The sequence below is a fragment of the Lonchura striata genome, chromosome 6 (genome assembly GCF_050655825.1).
Source record: "Lonchura striata isolate lonStrDom1 chromosome 6, ASM5065582v1, whole genome shotgun sequence".
Classification (NCBI taxonomy): Eukaryota; Metazoa; Chordata; class Aves; order Passeriformes; family Estrildidae; genus Lonchura; species Lonchura striata.
Window position 1 is genome coordinate 12,712,225 of NC_140708.1, and position 20,730 is coordinate 12,732,954.

The 20,730-nt window shown below is 43.1% G+C and overlaps 1 protein-coding gene across 3 annotated transcripts in view; it reads right to left on the reverse strand.

Annotated features, from left to right (window-relative positions):
* PHYHIPL (phytanoyl-CoA 2-hydroxylase interacting protein like) overlaps positions 1-20,730 on the reverse strand; it is a 60,898-nt gene that overhangs the window by 27,910 nt on the left and 12,258 nt on the right. The window contains exon 1 of one of the 3 annotated variants that reach the window (XM_021535157.3): positions 2,275-2,742. The exons of the other annotated variants lie outside the window; for them this stretch is intronic. Coding sequence (XP_021390832.1) covers positions 2,275-2,380 — 106 coding nt within the window. The 5' untranslated portion in view covers positions 2,381-2,742. Of the gene's footprint in view, positions 1-2,274; positions 2,743-20,730 lie in introns of those variants that run through there. 3 annotated transcript variants of the gene reach the window in all.

Consider the following 20,730-nt stretch of genomic DNA (forward strand, 5'->3'; position numbering starts at 1 on the left):
ACATTTTCAGAATATGAAAATCTAACATAATTATAATTTACTATGTATAATACATTGCTATTTATAACAAGACTTTGTTGAACCTCAGTGATGCCAATCACCTTAAAAATATCACCCTTTTCAACAAAGATAGCCTAACATAAATTGCAAGTGTTTATAACACAAATGTACACACTCAGGGATCTAAATGTATGGTGTGTACATTATCTCAAAGATGAAAGCCTTAACCTTTGCCTCCTTGTTTTGTGTTTCCATTAAAACAAGCTGTTTGATGCATAAGTGCCACCTGTAGGAAATATCGGAGTATGCTCAAGAGCAGCCCTGTGCCAGCTGAGGCACTGAGTTGCCTCCCTGCCATCCCCAATACAGGCAGCTCCTTTGGAAATTCAGCCACGTATTGAGGAACAGCCCTGCATGGTGGCAGCTTGCTTGATGAAGGGTAGTTTGTAAAGCCACATCTACAGGAAAGTTGTTGTTTTCCAGGGAAGTCTAACCAAAAAGTAACTGAAACAAAAATACTACATTTTTCCATTTGCCTGTCTGTATGACATTTATCCATAGGAATCAAGCAGCCCTTTTCTATCGTATGTTGATCCAAATAGAGCTTGTCATGATTAACATGGACTACTTCACTGCAATTACTTAGGGTACGTGGATATCAAAGATTGCATAATTTATCTATTTTTAATTATATCTACAATTAAAAAGAATATTAATATGTGAAAAAGTGTTTTAACAAAAAAACAGTGCAATCTCCACCACTATAAACATAGTTCAGTTTCCTGTGGCAGTAAGGCATGAACGGATGGAAGTGCATATATATTAATTCCAACATTAAAAGAAAAAAATTAAATAATTTCTAATGTAGCTATAAAAATAATACTGATTAAAAACTGATGAAATAATAACTGATAATTTCAATGGCTTATCATTTTTTAAATATTACAAGAAAAATAAAGAGCTTACAAAAATGCAGGTTCTTAAATGTTAGAGTCTGCCTAGGTCAAAAATAAAGTGAAGTATTTAATCCCTCCCTATTTATACAAAATAACAGAAAACTGGCCTGACTCCCTCTATAGCCATCAGCTTTAACAGTTATGCTCCAAAAATACACTCACCCTAAGGAAATAGTTTCATTAATTCCACTGTACCAATCACTGATACAGTATTCCCATTCCTTGGTACATTTATAGGCAACACAAATTCCACACCCAAAGCACATTTTGTATCCAAGAATGAGTAGTGATTTTTAAGAATTCGATGTGAAACGACAAGATAGAAATTATCTGGTACATGAGAACAAATGATATGCCACTCTACGAAAAAATATTAGTTCATTGTTTGACAGGCAGTGAGTGTGTTTAGTTTTGCCAGTCACAGCTGGGTACAAACGACATGTCTCTCCTCTCTCCTAGTCAGCCGTCAGCGTCGCTTCGAGCACGTACACTTGTTTTGGCTGGCCCTCGTCACCACCTGACATTTATCTGCTTGCTTCAACACAGGCGACCTTTAATAGCCGAACCTGCTGCTGTGAGCCCAAACTTCACCTGCCTGCGGGGAACGGGCGGGCGGACGGGCTGGCAGCCGCTGTCCCCGGGGCACTGCGGTCGGGCGCGGCGGGAGCGCGGCGGGAGCGCCGGGCCCGGCGGCGCGGTGCTGTCCGCGGTGCTGAACCGCCTCCCTCCCGCTCTGCCCCCGCGCCCCGCCGTGCGAGCCCCACGCTCGGTCAGCTCGCCGCCTCACGGCTCCCACGAGGGACCGGCAACAAGTCTGGCCGCCTGCCCGCGCCAGCCGGCACATCCGCCCGTCTACCTGAAGCACGGGAATTGCCCTGTAATACAAAGGACTTTGGAGAACGCGGGCAACGAAACCCCACCAGGGCCGCTACCCCATCCCTAGCTCCGGACTCTCCGCAGCTCGGGCTCTGGCTCCCGTTGCTGCCTCTCCCAGAACAAGCCCCAGCGTCCATTCCTGGCAGGGGCAGGGTTGTGCATCAGGCTTGCCCGGGGTAATCGCACCGCAACGCCAGGCACGGCTTAGGGAGCGGCGGTTTTCCCTCCCTTCCCTCCAGCAAGGTGCAACCTTCTCTGCTTCTTTTGTTCTCAATAGCAGGAGGGTGGCGGCAGCGGCGGGAGGGGTGGGGAACACTTGCACCTACAAATTCATGGGGGATAACAAAGGACCATACGACGCTCGGATTAATTTGCATTAGCATCCATGAGGGCAGCAGCATTTTACGTCTGCAGGGATTAGCCGCGCCGAGCCCGGGCTTACCGTCCCTATCGCAGAGCTGAATCGCCTCCAGGCTGAGGTTCTTGATCACCTCCTCGCAGGGGCTCGTGGGGCTGCTCATGGTGTGCGCCAGGCGCGGAGCCTCCATCGCGCCCCTCGCCGCTGCCTGCTGTGGCTTGGCCGGGGGCTGGGGCTGGGGCTGGCCGGCTCCGGTGCAGAGCCGCGCGGCAGCGCTTCCCGGCGCCGCCCGGCTCGGCTGCGAGCGCTCGGCGGAGGAGGCGGGCGAGCAGCGGATTTGTCACGGCAGCGAGCCGGGGAGGGGGCAGCAGCGAGGCGGGCGGCCGGCGCGCCCCGGGATCCGCGTTTAAAGGGGCCGCGGCCGCCGCCTCGGAAGCGGGCCCCTTCCCCCTCCGCTCCTTATGTAACGGCAGCCGCGCTTCCACGGGAACCTCCCGGGCGGTTCAACCCCTCCGGGTCAGGCCCTGCCAACGGCCGGTCCGCGTTCCAGCCGGCCTGCCTCGAGCACAGCTGCCCGCCGCCGCGGCGAGGCTTGTCTCGAGGTTGCTCCATAACCCGACAGAGTCCCCAAGGCAAAGCCATCCCCAAGCCACACTTGGCGACTTCCTGTTCCTTGAGCACACAGCCCACCACGACCGCTGTGTGCAAATCACACCCAACTGCAAGGGCTCTGCTGGCCACTCTGATCCTTCCTAATTATGCAAGAATTTGCAGAAAGAAATATTAGCCAGTTTTAGATTGATAAACCTAGAAAAGCTAGCAGAAGGTTATTGATTGCAAGAGAGGGTATGGGAATTTCTGATAGCCATTTCTGGCTATCTGCCCTGCACACTTCACACCTGCCCTTTTTGTGGGAAGGAGAAATAATCCACATGGTAGTGGTGCCATTCCTATCAAGCTTTTATGAAAAGTACTTCTTTATCAGTTCCCAGCTTCAGGAACAAGATCGGGGCCAGAGAAGGAGAAATTTTTAAAAAGTAGTAGGATAAGAAATTAAACTTTTGTAGCACTGCACCATCATCAGGTGTGACAGCTCAGCTCCCTGCCCACCACAGGCCTGCAGGCTGGACAAAGGAGCAGCCTCTGGGCCTCGGGCTGCAGGAGTGCACTGCTCTCTCAAGGGCACAGACTGACTTTGGATCAAGCTCAGCACGCTGGGATGGGACCACTGGTTTCTAGACAAAATGGTTTGAGGCCATTTCCTACCACACATTACAACAAGCATTCCTGGCACAGGTTTGTTGTTTCACCGAAATAAAATTGACACTGTTTAGCCATTGATCATGAGACATCAACACTGGTTGCTTTGAGAAACAGCAGTTCATTGCATGCAGGCTCCCATTAAGACTGAGGCTGTGATGTTTCTTGGTCAGCATTGCATGAAAGGAAATCCAGAGAGTCCCTAAAGCTCCCATTTCTCTTCCTGCAGTCCCAAGACCCCTCCAGTGTCCTCCCTCACTGATCTGGCACAGTAACAAGCCCCATGCACAGCTAGATGTCTGTCATTCCACTAAACTGGACTTTGGGATCCTTCCATTCTTTATGATGGTTTCCAGGGGTGCTAATCTCAGAAAATGAACTCTGGTGTTGCCTTTCATGAACCCACGGCCAAGTGCTGCAGCCTAGAAAGAAGGAATAGATTTTGGGTGCTTGGATTCATCTGACACCTTCAAAAATCTGTAGTACATCCTAGGAGAAAGAGCAATGCTGAGCACCCTTTTGGGACTGAGTACTCTTTACACACACATCCCCCCCCTGCCATTCTTTCTTGTTAATTTTTTTTTTCCTCTCTTCTCTTTATTTCTCTGATGTTTTTCATCATGATGAAAATGTGTGCAGAGGGGTCAGGCAGAGGAGAAACTGAATGAGTGGGAAGGGAACCTAAAGGAAGAGAAAATGAAAAGGAAGTAATAACAGGAAGGGAGAGTGTGAGTCAATGGGGAGGTGGGAAGGGAGAGGAATATATGAATGAATGCACAGACAGAATGAGGACAAATATAGAATCAGAAAGGGAAGAAATTAAAGTGGGTGAGACTGCATTCATCAGGTTTTAATTTTGTCTCTGACAAGCATTAATTCTCTGAGCTGAATCAAAACCTTTCTCCTTGATATTGCAACTGTTCTTAGCACACAGGCATCTCCTACGTAAGGCTGGAAAATTTCTTTCCCTGAAGATGGTGTATTTAGTCTCTAAGCCTTATGTTCCACATCCATTCCCTTCCACAATGTGGCAGACACTTCAGCAGCTCACACAATCTTGTTACCTCTTTGCTATAACATTATATAAAGTCCATTTGAAACAGACACTGTTCTTGAATACTGAGAGAATTCCCAAATTATTCTCTCTGCCTCTATTTTATACACCTTTCTCTCCTCTACTTCTTATTCTATGCAGCTGAAATCAGGTTTTTAAGAACAGATGGATTTTGCATAGCTCTTTGAAAGCAGACAGCTTTGAGGGTGTTCCCATTCCTCAAAGGCCTCTCATTTCTCAGCTACCTTGTAGCAATAACCCCTGTCTGAGCTCTATCTATTTCTTTCTCCACACCATTACAATTTTTTAAAGAAAAGATTGATTAACTATCTAAATACCAGCAGACTTCAGTGTAAGTGTAGAGCAGAGAAACCTTTTCCATAGCTCTGCTTTTCTACAGCTAGACCTGCCTGAGACAGTATTTTGCAGAGTCACACTTCAGGCTGCGTGCTTCCTTCAGCCTATCACCACTCCCATCACCTGGGCAAGGGATCAACATTTTTTTAAAGCTCAAATTCCTCCCAGATGTGACTCCATGCAATCACTTGGCAATGAATTTAGTCCTAGGTATTTCAGTCCCAGAGCACACAATGCTCTCATGGTGTTTTTTTCACCTGGGAGAACTATACTCTGCTTGTCTTAACAAGGAATATCATTGTCTGAGGCACAAGTTAGGTTTGTGCTAAAGGATGACAGTCTCAGCATATAATCAGAAAGTTTATTCTGTGACAGATTATCCCTGACAGTGTTTAGCAGAAAATGTCACATATCACAAATATGGGTCAACATTATGTAATGGAAAGTCTGCCAATGGCAGCACAACATTAGAGACAGCAGAGGGTCATGTGCTTAGAAGTGCAAAAGCTTGCAAAGAATTCAGCACAACAGCAACCTCTCAGACTTCCAACCTTTAGATAAACAGAATCGTACCAACTTCTGTAGTTCAACAACGTGTCTGTTATTACAGTAACCTCACACAAGGAGAGCGAAGCAGCATTTTCTAGCGTGAGGCACACACCTGGAAATGTGAGCTGTGACACACAGCTCTTGCCTGGTGAGGTTCAACAATCTCAGCTCTCCTGTCTCAGCCTGGCATTCACAGTGCCCCAGGTAGGTCAGCAAGATCTTGCTGCAGGGCTACCACTCTACAGCAGAAAGGCAGAGGCTGCCAGCCAGTTGGAGAGGTGTGTGGCTTCTTTCCTAAAAGGCACAACCTCATTCATACAATAAAAGAGCAAGGGGAAAAGGGATTCCTGTGTATTCCTTTCCTGCTCCTCTCACATGATTACGAAGTTCAGCCCTGTGTTGCACTCTGTTTTGGGAAAACTGCTGAGCATTAGCAGTGGAGCACAGCACAGAGCTGGGCAACCCCATTCTCACTATTTGAAAACTCTTTTGTATTTCACTGTAGCAGGTTTATATCTGCAAGTTATAAAATCAACCCACTTTCTCAGACCTCAGAAGGACTCAGAGTTCCAGCTCTGCCTTCCCACTTGGGAATAAAAAATTACTTGTGTTATTGCTCAGTGGACAGTGCAAGCAGAAGGCAAAAAGGCTACAGACATGGTTTTCAGGAAAGAAAAAACAGGGAGGAATTAAAGACAGTATTTTGGGATTTTTTTCCCTCCTATTAATATGTCACTTCTGAGGAGAAGAGCAAAATATTAAAGGACAGATAAAAAGAAGGATGAAAATCAGTATTGAGGGTCAGTCCTAAAAGCTGCACTGACTAAACTTAGCAGCTAATCCCTGAGGTTTCATGGAAATAAATTCTTTGCAATTTTGCAGTCATTCTCTGTCTTTCATGGACATGTCAACTGTTTTGAGCGTGCAAAGGTACACACTTGAAAAAAGATTGTGTCCAAAATATTATTGAAGCACCATAGAACTGAAGTAAAATTCAGACTGGTGATGAAAGTCAAAAAGCTCACTCCAAAACTGAAGACCCTAAGTGAAAGCCATGACTCTGTAGAGTTAATGTGTGGTGTGACACCTCATCCTACTGGGACAGACATTGATGTGTGACAAATTAGAGCACTGGGTACAGTATCTAACCAGGAACCTCTTTGTTTTTTCTCAGATAACAAAGCAAGAACCTCCTCAGGTGCTCAAACAATAAGGATGATGGCAGAGGTCCCTTTTATACTCTAGGAAAATCCAAGGCAGAGCAGCAGTGTTTATTCTTAGCTCTAGAGTGAGTCTCTCTCCCTCTTTCTGCAAAGGTAGCACCCCTGGCCAGGCACCCTGGCACCAAGTCCAGCAGTGGGGCTCCAGATCTCCTGGAAATGTCTCTGCCTGCTGTTTTCTGCTTCAGCATTGTTTGAGATGCTGGGAAGCCCCACAACTTCTAGGAACTCTCCGGTGAGGTGCATGCAGTGGCTCATACATCTCAAAGTGTCTTTTCCCTGTTCAGAAGACTTCATTGCAGCAACTGAATTCAGTTTATGCATTCAGGTTTCTCTTGCAAGGCCATAAAGCATACTTTGAAGCATCAAAGATACAATTCTGAGGCAATCTTGTGATTTCTGGTTCCAGGGAACCTGCACATGAATCTGGAAAGATGGCTTCAGTGTAGGCAAAACTAGTCTACAACTCGCATAACAAGACAATCAGTCCATGAAAAAGACAACCAAGGGCATATAAAATAGAAATTCACTAAAGCACAAGTGGTACAAATGGGATAGCCAGAGTCTGACTCTGCCAAGTCTCCCAATACAGGAGTTAGAGGGTGTCAATTGCAGTTAACAGCAACAGCTTCAGAGCAAACGAAAGGACATGGTCTTCCTGCAGTGAAGGTTACTGTTGTAAGACTAAAGGACAGGGCCAGTGCTAGAAATTTTTGTTCATTCAAGGGAAGGCTGGAAAAGTTCATGCAAAAGGAATTGTTTAGAGTTCCTAAAACCACAAGTGACTGAACTGAGAGTGACTGACCCCTACAAAAACTAATAGAGTCCAGGGAAGAGTTACTGAAGACTGATATGTGTGCTTGTCATGCCCTTCATCTTCTGCAAATACCCTTTTTCAGCCACTGCTAAAGGGACTGTACAATCCTGCCTAACTCCTTGGTCTGACCCAGGACAATCACAGAAATGCCCTGATATCCAACCCTTCATTCCTTACCACCCACTACTGCCACAGCATCCCCCTTCATAAGGAAAACTTCAGAGTATGGAGCCCTCTGATGGTACCAGTTGGGTGTGCAAATCCCAACCTCATCTAAGCAATATAAACAATTTAAAGGGAATATTCCTTTCAGAACAAGAAAGATATCAAGCAAATTATCATTTTATTAATGCTATTGATGGTGCTGCTTTCTGAATTTCAGTTTTCTGATTATACAGTCTGAATAAACATCTAAGAAAGACAAATACTTTCATATGCAAAAGAAGTATTTGTAGTTCATAAAATTTATTTGTTCCTTAATGGGCAAAAGGTGCTGTTAATGCTTAGCATTATAACTTACTTATTTCATTTTAAGTTTAGCCTCCCTTTATGAGATCCAGAGTAACCTTAGAGAACAATCTGAACCTCTCTTCTCTGTGCTGTAATTCAGTCTTCCAACTTTTGTAACCACTTTCACATTTAATTAGAGCCTTATCCTCCAGATATTGGACCATATCTTGACCTTTAAAGGATACTATTGTCTGCTTATCCTTGACAATGCTGACTGCTATTCAGGTTTAGTTTCTGTCTACAGTTCAGTGGCCAGCTTTGATACCTTTAAGTGAATTTTAGCCCCAGCTGATTCGTTTCAGTAATTTCCTTAAGATATTATGTGGCACAGCATCAAATGTCTTTATAAAGTCTTGATGCTGTTCTGTCCTCTGTTAATCTTCTGGCTCCATCATAAAAGATGTGGAGGATAAACATTCCAGTTGGCCTGGCTTGGTTTGCTGCAGTACACCTGGTCTGTATCAGGGTCTCATTACACTATTCACCTCCATGTAAATACATTGCACCATTCAGCTTCACTATTTATAGTATTTGTTTCCATTTGGAGCCATGCCCATAGGACAATAGTTTCCATAGTTACTCTTAATTCAGTTTTTAAAGACTTCTGGCATGCTGACACTTTATTAGTCTCCTGATACTTCCTCAATTCTCTGTGGGGTTTTTTAGCAACTAGCTGTTCCATCAGTTCTTTAAATATCTAAAGGGATACCTCAGATGCATTTGTTCGAGTGATGATATTTTATTATGTATTTCTTAGTTACTTTTTCCCAGCAGTTCATAATTACATCAATGATTTCTTAAGCAAGCCATTATTTAAAGTTTAATCTCCTTCCTAATAAACTTCATGGCAAAAGTCCAATTAGTCTTAGGGAGAATAAGAACTGGTCTCAAAATTTATCTCCTTATTACAAATTAATTACAATTAATATTTTCTTGGTCAAGTAATTTTGTGTTATTGTGCCTTCAAGACTTATAACACAGTCTTTTTCTATTATTTTTAACCTCTTGGCAGCTATTTCAGTGTATCCTCATGCTGTCCCTGTTTCTCTCCTGTGTACTAAGCTCGGAATATAAAACCCTGTTTTGGTGACCCTCCAGTTTTCTGTTTCTACCACAGTTCATATTTTAGTTTTACTTGTTTAAGTAGCCCACAGTGACCCATTCTCTTTTCAACGTTTCCCAATTTCATTGGAACAAGACACATTTCTGCTGGCTTTTCATTACAGTATCCTCTCCTGTTCCTCCTACTGCCTACAAAGCCTTTTCTGAAACTCTCTCAATTGACCCTGTGAATGAGATTTTCCTCATAATACTACACGCCTTCACTGGATAACCAAAACTCTTCAGATAGCCAAGAAGAATGTACATTAATAAAGATAATGAAGAAAGTCTAAGTGATTAGTTTCTCAGTGTCATCTACTGATCTCATTTTCTTATAACTATAGAGTTTTTTGTTATAAAGCATTTTGCATAAGCACAGAAGATGGGATCTAGGTTGATATCACTGGTTTTGTACCATCACCATCTCCTGTGGCTGAGGGGATATGAAAACACAGGAAAGACACCATTGCCTCATCCCCCACTGCTACCATGAACAGTCAGTTAACCACTAAGGAAACACCAGGAAGATTGTGTTAAATCAGTGAGACTAGGAACACCAAGGAATTCTCTCTCCTTAGCTTTGAGACTGAGTAGTGAGACTAATCTTAAATTTCTTTCATTTGACTCAGTCACTTACTCCAATCTCTCATACTGTTTTTCAGATCTATGATTATTTATATGCATGTTTTGCATTGACCCAGGCTGGATGCCAGGTGCCCACCAAAGCTGCTCTGTCACTGCCCTCCTCAGCTGGGCAGGGGAGAGAAATTACACAGAAAAGCAGGGAGAGATCACTCAGCAGTGTCTGTCATGGGCAAAATGGAATTGACTTATAGAAATTAATTGAATTTACTACCAACCAAAATCAGAGTGAGATAATGAGAAGTAAAACAAATCTTTAAAACACCTTCCCCCACCCCCCTCATCCTCATTATTGGGCTGTACCTCCTCCCCAGCCAGTGGTGTACTGAGACTGGGAATGGGGATTATGGGCAGTTCATCACAGATTGCTTCTGCTGCTGCTCCGGGAGAAGAGTCCTTCTCCTGCTCCAGCATGGGGTCCCTGTCACAGGAGACACAGACTTCTCCAGTGTGAGTCTTTCCCATGGGATACAGTTCTCTGTGAACTGCTCCAGAGTGGGTACCTTCCCATTCAGCCCCTCAGGAGCAGTCTGCTCCAGCATGGGTCCCCCACGGGGACACAGTCCCTGCCAACAAACCTGCTCCAGCATGGGCTCCTCTCTCCACAGGTCTGCAAGTCCCTCCCAGGAACCTGCTCCAGCCTGGGCTTGCCACAGATTCACAGAGTTCTTTAGGGCATCCTGCTGCTCTGGCATGGGTCTCCATGGGCTGCAGGCTGGTCTCTGCTTCCCTGGGGATTTTCATGAGCTGCTGGAGGACAATCTGCCTTGCCATGGTCTGCACCATGAGCTGTAGGCAAACCTGCTCTGGTGCCTGGATCACCTCCTGCCTCTCCTCCTGCACTGACGTTGGTGTCTGCAGAGTTTCACATATTCTCAGTCCTCCCTTCCCTGGCTGCAATTTTTTTTTTTTAACAGTAACTTTTTTTTTTTCTTTCTTAAATATGTTATCACGGATGCATTACTGCAATATCTGATTGGCCTGGCCTTGGCCAGTAGTGGGTCTGTGTTGGAGTTGGCTGACTTTGGCTCTGTTGGACATGGAGGAAGTTTCCAGCAGCTGCTCCCTTAAGCCACTCCTGTCCCCTCCCTGCTACCAGAACCTTGCTACACAGACCCAGTGCAATATGTGATCCACATATGTCACAAAATTTCACAAGAAATAATTTCATATTAAAAACAGCAATTAAGAGCTGTGTTTTCCATGGGTTTGCTCTGGTAGGAATGCATGTCCACTTTTAGCACCCATATACAGGCAGATTACATAAAGAAAGTAGAGTAAAGAAATAAATAACAAAATGAGCATTTTTCTGTAGCACTGTTTCTTTAACAACACCCACAAGCATTTTAATTAAACCACGTTCTGCTCTGAATTATGTCCTACTGCTATTACTTGTGTTCTGAATATATGTCAGCCCTGCAGTAGGTTATTTATTGGCAGTGTAGCAATCCTTACAGATTTCCAGGTGCTGTACATACACAGTGCCCTGGAGTGTTTAAAGTCAGCAGAGGAGTTGTAGCATTCTGTGAGCCTTGAAAATCCTAGAACTGACTCAAAATCTGTTAGTGACTGATTCACTGCTCCTGCTTCTTAAACCAGGCTGCACAGGAGGATAACTGCAAAGGCCATCTTTAGCCTAAGGAGTTTATTTGCCTTAGGATCTTTCTGTAGTCAGTGGAGAGTAGAAAAATCCTCATCTGTGTCTCAAAGGGAGTTCATTGTAGGTGCCCGGAGTTGCTCCAGAGGAAATGCTTCCTCTTAATTCTTCAGGAAGCAGGGGGAGAAAAACCTTCTGAGGCTAAATTTAGTCTTTGTGAATGCCCTCTAAATTGTTCCTGTGTGTGTTTGCAAGAGCCATCTTTGATAACCTGCACTATATTTTGGAGTGAGAAATGAGAACAGCAAACAAATTTGGCAAAACTCTCTCTGCAGGGCTAACACAAGCTCCTCAGCTCTTTCTCCAAGCTTCAAGGGGCTTAATCTCCACGTGCTGATAGGGACGGGGCTGCCTGCAAAGCAGAACAAGTGTTCATTTATCCAGGCACAGCTGTTGCCTGATGACAGAGGTCCAATAGTGGCTCCTGTGTGATGGAATGTGCCTCTGTGTTCAGACTTGTCCAATCACTGCTTATCTGAGACCTGCTGAACTCACATCAAATGCTCATCATTTGTAAATTCTTTTCCTCTACTTTCCTCTATTTCTTCCATGTTAACTGCTAACCCGATATCTTACGTTAGTTGTTAAAACCAAATTTCCTAGGGTTATTTATCTATTTTTTCTTTTTAACACTAGTATTTTTATTCTTGATTATCTCTGTTCTTATTTTATCCATTTTCAATCTAACCTCACCTACTCCCATCTGTCTGAGAGCCAGATTCTGATGAATGTATCTCCACATAAATTCAATTTAGCCATCGACAGTATATTTTTGGGGTTGATCACATGACATCCACCTGGTTATTTCTGGGATGAGGAGGGAAAATGAGGTAGAAAGTAGGAAAATAAATTGCTTTCTATGTTGATTTTAATAAATGAAATTAAATTTTACTTGGTTTGCATGGTAAAGCTTTTGTTGCTGCAGGGAGAAGCTGCTGAAGTTTCCCCCAGGTCCAGTGGAGCCCATGCCAGCCAGCCCCAAGGCAGACCCACCGCTGGCCAAGGCCAAGCCCATCCACATTGGTGACAGCACCTCAGGGATAACAGATGTAAGAAGAGGGAAAAGACACTGTGCAAGAATGATCAGAAGAGAGGAATGTGTGAGAGAAACAGCACACACCAAGGTCAGTGGAAAAGGAGAGGGAGGAGGTGCTCCAAGCTCTGGAACTGAGATTCCACAGCAGCCTGTGGGAAGGACTCATGTTGAGTAAGTTCTAGAGAAACTTCCATGGGACAGATCCCATGCTGGAGCAAGAGAAGAGTGTGAGCAGTCCTCCCTTGAGAAGGAAGGGGCAGCAGAGAAAATGTGTGATGAACTGCCAAACCACAAATTCCCAATCCCCCTGTGCCTCTGGTTGGGAGGAGACAGAGAAAATCAGGAGTGAAGATGGGGAAGAAAGTAGAGGTGGGGGGAAGTTGTTTTAAGAGGTAGTTTTTAATTCCTATTATCCTACTCTGACTTGATTGGTAATATATTAAGCTAATTTCCCCTAGCTGAGTGCATTTTGCCCATGACAGTAACTGCTGAGTGATCTCTCCCTGCCCTGATTTTGACACACAAGCCTTTCATTACATTTTCTCTCCCTCACCCAGCTGAGAAGGGCAGTGGCAGAGCAGCTTTGGTGGGCACCTGGTACCCAGCCTGGGTCAACCCACCACAAAATTTTCTGATATCTTGTCCTTAGCAAGTTACTTACAGTAGCTGCCAGTTGACAAGAAAGTGGTCTGTGTGGATTTTATCAATCTTATAACACATTGCCTGTCATGCTGTGGAAGTATTAATTTGTACACATAAGTGACAGTAAAGTTTTCCAATAGCATATCAATCACAGCAACAGAAGTCAGGGTATGAGGTGGGGCTATACAGTTTTGTACTTTAAATACCAATCTAGATTAGCCCTACTATTTGTGTAGGCAACAGCTAGACTACTGCAATTTAATTTCTTGCATTTTTAAAATAGTCATTACATTTTTTAACATATTTTAATGTTGTAGCTCCATCAGATTAATTTAGAGGTTGTACCAGCTTAATTATATACACCCCTACAGCAATATAGCTACAGTTCACAAAAACTAAGGACAACCTTCCCCCTTAATTTCTGTGTACCACCAAACGACTCTTGCCAGGAATGAATTAGACCTGGTATTAAGGCAGTACTGAACCCTGTATGTGTTTTCGGAGGAGAGACAAATGTTCACATATATTAAAATCTCAAGAAACATGTGCTTGCATTCATAACATTTATCAAGTAAAGCTATTCAAAAAAGAAAGATATGACACAGAGTCAGCCTAAGGAGAGATTGAAAATGGAAATATTTTATCACTAACCGATGACTATTTTAATTTGTCTAATAGTGCAATGGAAATGAGTGCCAAATCCTCCACTCTCTGCAGCCAGTTTGAGGCCTGAGAAAAAAAGCTCCATTACTACTTTTTTATTGTTCTTTCTTGAAGTTGAGTAATATATCACTACAAACTAGGAGAAATAAATGAGGTATAAATCAAGCTAAATTCAAGGATTAATGAGATTAGCAGCTATCAGACCTGCAGGCTATCTATAAACTGACCCATCTATTCTTATGCCCTCAGGAGTTAATTACACAGCTACCACAACACTGAAAATGCACATGACTGGCCTCTACCTGAATTGCAAACAAACCTTTCCACTTCTGGCACAGGAGCAGTGATGTCTGACAAAAATGTGGCAGCAAATAATTCAGAGACAAAAGACAGAAAAGTACTCCACAATGTCTTCAGGGCCTCCTCCCATGCTTAGGAGGCATGAGGGATGCTCAGTGACAAGTAAGATAAAAACTGGGGAGCCCAGCTGTCAAAGCAGAGGTTGGCCCCCCCACTCCTCTCACCAGAGAGTTCAAAATTGCCTTTATAATTAACAGCTGTAGAAAATGATTTAAAAAGTGTGCAGTGATCATGATGGCTAGGGTGGGGAGACCCAAGCTCTCTGGGTTTTGGTTCTGTTTTGGTGCAGTGCTGCTGCAGTTGAAATGGTGCCATGCAACCCTTTTGGGAACAGTTGCTGTCAGGGAGTGTTATGAACTCGCAGTCAGTCTGGACAAAGATGCTCATTCCCAAATGCAGCTGTTTGGCTGCAGAAGGCAAATACCAGGAGTTAACAGGAGTGTCGATAAAGAAACAGGAACACGCAGTGGGGTTAGACTACAGTCACTTTGGGGATTTGAGCACTCATTAAAATGACTGCTTGACAGCACTGTCTAAATGGAAATATTATGCAAACGATGAATTCATCCTGGAGTAAAATCTCCTTCCTGTATCTTGCTGGCAAAAGCACTTTTCAGGCTGAAATAGATCATGCAACCAGCTTTAGAGAGAACATTTAAATCTTATCCCTATTTTCTCATTTTGGATTTCTCCACCCTCTCGAGGGATGGTGGTCTGAAATCCTTATGCTGTCAAACTCCCACTGACCTCAACAGAAACCAGCTCATTTCAAAACACAGCTGAGCAGAGCAGCTAGCTGCCTTTGCTCGAGCCAGCTGTTCCCAAACCAGGGTTGCAATACCACATGCAGCTGCAAGGCAGGCAGTGAGAGCAGGGTCAGTTCTCCAGTCTATTATATGGTGCTTCCACAGACTGTGGGAGCAAAAGCTTTGCTACAACAAAGATCATGGGTATCTTCTTTCACTGCTTTAAAGTTGTTTTCCCCTCTCCCTCCCCCTCAACTACTGATGGAGTCTTATTACTGCTTGATCCAGCTGAACCCTAAGGCAAAGTTTTCAGCACTGGGCACACTCCTGCAGAGAGAGTTTTGTATGAATTATAAAGTCAGGGCATTCAAATACTACATCAATTCACTTCCCACAGGCTGTCTTCATGAATGCTTATTCATCTTGAAATGATGGTACTCTAAGAAGTCACTTAAGCTCTTAAGCTTTCCTGATCTCATGTCACAACTTCAAGAACAATCAAAAGGAAAACCACTTGGAAAAGCATAAAAACAAAACCCATAGCCAGAAAAATTTGTTGCTGCAACTTCTGCTAAATAAAGAGATCACAGATACAGCATAACATGTTCTGCTGTATAGCTCATAACCAAGTTTGCTTCAGTCATTTCCGTAACCAAAATATTCTTGTTGGTGACAATATGTCACCAAAATATTATTGCTGGTGTCCTCTTTGTTTTGGGACATAGACAAACATAAAAGCTCCTCTGCATACACTTTACAGTCTCTTTTAGAGACTGTAAAGGAGAAGCAAAGAGATGTTCCTCCCATTATTGGGGGAGGGCTGGTGGCTATTTCTGACATTCAGATTTGCATTCTAGCAGAGACATCTTAAAAATTATTTTTGTTGTTATTACATGTAGCAGTATTAGTAGCCTTTACAAAGCACTTTTGTGTTTCAAAGATAACTTCACCACACAAACACTGGCTGTGCACTTCCACAAAGGCTAAGCAACACATTTCTTAGTGCCTTAAATCATGTCTTCCAGTCCTGCTAGAGATTGGAGAGGCTGGCACAGGGGAGCAACTAAGTGCAAGTCACTTTTGATGTTCTACCTGCTAACTAACAAGCAGACAAGCCCTGGCAGGCTGGCTGGAGCTGCAGGCACACAGCACTTGCTATAGCTCATTTCAGAAGTGTAGCATTGCTTTCCTGTCTCTCGTGCCCTCTGCCACATGCCAGCAAGCAAAGAAGAGCACGGGAGCATCTGACCACTTCTGCTGCCAAGGACTGTGTGCTCACACTGTAACAGCCTGTGCTCGCCAGCCCTTCTCAAGGGAAATGAGAAACCAGTGTTCCTCTCAAGCCTTGGGTGAGGGCAGGGAAGGGAGGGGGAAGGAACTCCCCCCCATGCTCTTTATCCTGTCGTGGTTGCTAAGCAGAGGAAGTCAGATTTAGGAAAGCGTGTGAATGTGAGACCATGGCAGGTTGTCCCCTTGCACACAACACAGCAATTGAGGGAGTGCTGTCAGGGCCATGGCACCAGCTCTCCATGCAGAGTTCACACAGTCTGGGAAAGCAGGCAAGGTGGAAGCACAGGAACCCCTTTGCATCTTGATGCTGTTCCTTCCCTTCCTAGTGCACAGTGCAGTGCCTGGGACAAAGAAGTAAACTCAGGGCAGAGCTGCTCTCACAGAGTCACAGAAAATGCTGAGCTGGCAGGGACTCACAAGGATCATGAAGTCCAACTCCTGGCTCTGCACAGAGACTATCCCCACTCTGAAAACCACTTTGCCTTTTTTTATTATTTTTTTTTTTTTTCCCCAGAGTGCTTTCTCCTGCTCACTAAGCTTACCAGTGGTTCTCAGGGAAAAGAAAAAAAAAGGAAAAACAACAATGGGCAAATAAAATTTGCCATTTCCAGACACCAACCAGGACATGGTAGTGATGCTCCTCTCCTGTCACTGACTAGGGACATAAAGAGAAACTCTAACTCTGAGGCTGCCATGTACATCCTGACTGAGTGTTCCCTCCCCACGCTGCCATAGCACTGGGTCTACAGGATCACAGAGCAGGAAGAGACTGGTGGAGAGGATGGACCCCACATATTTCCATTGTTCAGAGACAGTTTATCAATTGTTTGAGGACCTGTCCAGGTCAAGTTTGGTTCTATTTTCAGAGCTGTGTAATGACTGCTGATGACATCTGCCCACGACTGGCAGCACACATTGATGACTACTGTAAATGACCAGTTTCCATATGTACAGCCACGTGTCTTCTTTCTGCTCCAGGCTGCTGATAAAGATCCACTGGTGGTAGCTGCTGTTTAATATGGTAAATGATTTTGGAGATTACAGTCTTCTCTTGTGTAATCTTTTTACGTAAGGACTGAGAAAGAAAACATGTGAAGTGCAGAATTTGAACATCAAAACAGCAGTGGATCTGGAGCTCAACAGCTTAAAAATATTTTCTGACTATTCCAAGCTAATAAAAAGCCAACAGAAATAAAGTTCACCCTCTTACATATACAAGAAACTTAAATAAGAGCTGCACTTCACTATACAATCTTGTGGGCTAATCCAATACGTGGAACTTAGTTAATCAGATGTTCAGTGAATAATATGGGAGGTAATTAAGCAATTCAATTTTAATCTAAGTAAAAATTAACAAAACTGAAGAAAAAAATTTCAAAAACTGGAGTTTGGAGATTGTGATTGGGTTGTTCCTAGGATAGGTTTAGATTGGAGAAAAACACATTGTTCTTCCTAACCAGCTACCTCATGGTAAGACACACATTTTGAGACTTTTTGCATGCTGATTTATGGTTTCAAGCCATAGTATTCCATTTGGTCTCCTCATGTGCAGTATCAGCAGCTCCTGCTGTGTGTTGCTTGTAGCTCCTTTTGCTCATTCCTGGTAACTTATGCTTGTAGTAAAGACAGAGGGACTGGCTTAAAATGATTAAAATCTTGATGGCAGAGAGTGAGGAATGTAAAAAGCAAAGCAAGATAAAGAGAATGGAAAAAAAGTAAAAGTAGCAGAATGGGTGGAAAGTGCTGAGAGACTCTTTTGTCCTTTTCATTCCTATTGATTACTGTCTGCTCTGTTCTTTTCTTTATCTTTCTTTGCTGTATCATGTGTCCTACTGCAAGCTTTGAGAACACTGTGCTCAGATACAATGGCAAAGAGCCAACCCATGCAAGATCTGAAAATACCAAAGAGATGAACAATGTTCACGGATGAAAGCTGTTTGCAGTAATGTGAGAAATTTCATGTCTATGGAAAAAAGGTCACAAGCAGGAGAGGGTCTGCCCTGTCTTCTGAGCATGAGGTATAGAGGGCTCACAGATTTACAGAACTCCATAGGAGATGGAAGTTTTTTATTGCTTTTAGATGAGAGTTCTACAAGTTCTTAAGAAAGCTGAGAAAATAGTGGGAAAACCCTCCATCAGCATTTGCTCAAACTTTTTAATGAATTCAGTTTAGCTCTGTTTGTCCTTCATATACGTTCTAATGAACAAATGTGCTGGTGATGAGACTCATAGACAGTGCAATCATTATGCAGATTATTCAGTGAAAGATTTGGGATAATGTATTGGTAAAGACTGGATTCCTAAAAGACAGAGGCAACTAATGAAATTTCACCTTTTCCCTGTTGATGCACTAGATAGAAACAAAAGGCCTTATCCAGAGAAGTTGTCCTATTCTAAAAGCTGTAATTCTGAAATAATTTAATATTAAAATGTTTTTTCTACTGGACCTGATCAGCCTCTCAAATGGAAAACACAGCCTAAACAGGCATATTTTATCCAAAATTTTTCATTTTTCTTTCCTGTTTGCATTTTTTCCTTACAATGCAAAATCTTGGTTGATGTACATCTTCTTGACAGTAAGATCAAAACTGAACTCAAGGAAAAATTTGTAAAAGCTCCTAATATTGGCTTTACAATGAAAAAACACAGGCATAACAAATCCAAACACTATAGATGCAGCCATCTTCTCTTATACCCTGCAAAATGTCTCTGGTAGAGAGAACATCCAAAAAGAAAGAGAGTAAGGAGGAAAAAAAACCCAGACGAGGGGAAAATCTATTGCATGTTCTTGTTTCATGGTGGAAATGGAGTAATGACCATTGATAATCTCTAGATGCAGTCAGCTTAGAAAATGAGTTTCCTGTGTTTGTTACTGAATGAGAGCAGCCCTGTGAGCACGGTGGCTGATGGCACGAGCCCCACTGAGCTCTGTCCCTGCTGCTCCGTGCTGTTGCTGCACACACCAGCGCTGCAAGTCTCCTGCTCTGCTGGCCTGTGCCCACCAAGTGAATCTGTTCCTGTCTCATGGGTGCTACACTGGCATCCAAGTTCATCATTCTTGAGACAGACTCCTCGAGATAGTTCTGGAGAGCTGATAACTAAATCATAGTGTAACATGCTTATCTAGAATTTCTGAAAGAAGTGCTCTTTGTGAGGCAGACAATGATAGCAAAAACAAAACCAAAGTGAAAACCCCCAGTGTTTTAAAACTATTTTGTTCTCATCACACAGAAACAGAGCCAGGGGAATTTCAAGAAGCTAACTTTTTGCTCAAATCTATCTTTCCTATTAACACTTTTCTATAAACTATCTCTGTAATTTTCATAAGGTTCTTCCAGTGCTCCTCCTCCTTCCAATTGCTGTGTTGTTTTCCATCCTAGAGCAGTAAGTTGGCTGTCTGGCTCTCTTCATTCATTGTGACATTAGGTACTTAAGCCTAAGGCACCAATGGCTCTCAAAAGGTTGTGCAGGGTGGCAATGCTTTGATTCAGAAGACAAAATGCATCCAGGCACACAACTCTGACTTTCACTTATTTCTTGACCTGTGCTGACAATGTGCACTCTTTTTTTTTCTCCGCTCCTAGGAGGGAGATATTCAGTCATCCAAATATTTGTTTTGGACACAAATACAGCTTAGTTGCAAAATCCACTGAATGTATATGAACTGCAGACCTTATTTATAACTGCTGTGTCCTGTATGTGATTGATTGCCTCCAGGAGGGCTCCTCAGATGGAGCTGAGCTGTTTGGAGGCAGTGGATGCAGACCAGTGTCATTTGGTGGTCACCAGATAGCTGAGCTTTCTTAGTGCTCCTATGTACATGCCCCAGCATACACTACTATTTTAAAACTACTACACTACACTACATTTTAAAACTACTACACTACTGATGTAATAATACACTATTATTTTAAAAGTCACTAATACTGCTTTCTAGAATTCTGAAGGAAGATTTTTTGTCTGGTTCTGCAAAGATTTTGCTTTTCCTTTTGCACTGAGGTCATAGTTCTGCTTCTCTCAACCCTCTTTTGCCAAGTTGCCTTTTTAATTCATTCATCTAATAATATAGCATACACAATATAATTATTCTCTATTTATATATAACACCTAAATATTTTCCAAGCAATAGAGGGTAAGGAAAATCGTAAGGATGAATCTCTTATGAAGTCACCTAAGATTGAGATTATGTTCTTTTTTCCCAGAGTGACAGCACAAAGGAAGTTCACTAACTCCAACACAAGATATGAAACAGAGACATTCAGTTTAAATACACTCAGTGGATAAGCAAAAAAGGATTTTCACAGGAAAGCATTCTAAAAATAAATTTGGAATTTGATGGCAAAGTATTTCAACAATATAATAATGATGATAATAATAACAAGTACTACTTTATACCTGTTATGACACCTTTTCAAATAATTAAAAAATAATATGCCCTGAAACTATAAAAAAATAATTTGGCAATTATCTGGAGGAATGCTTTTAGGGCAGCAAACCCAGAGTAAATTCAATGAATGAGTCATGAGAGAGTATGAGCAGCAGAAGCCCTTCTGCTTTAAGAGATGTACATGTTGATGTCTATCTCTAGACATTGCTTCTAAGCTAACAAATATGTTAAAACAACATGACACCAAAA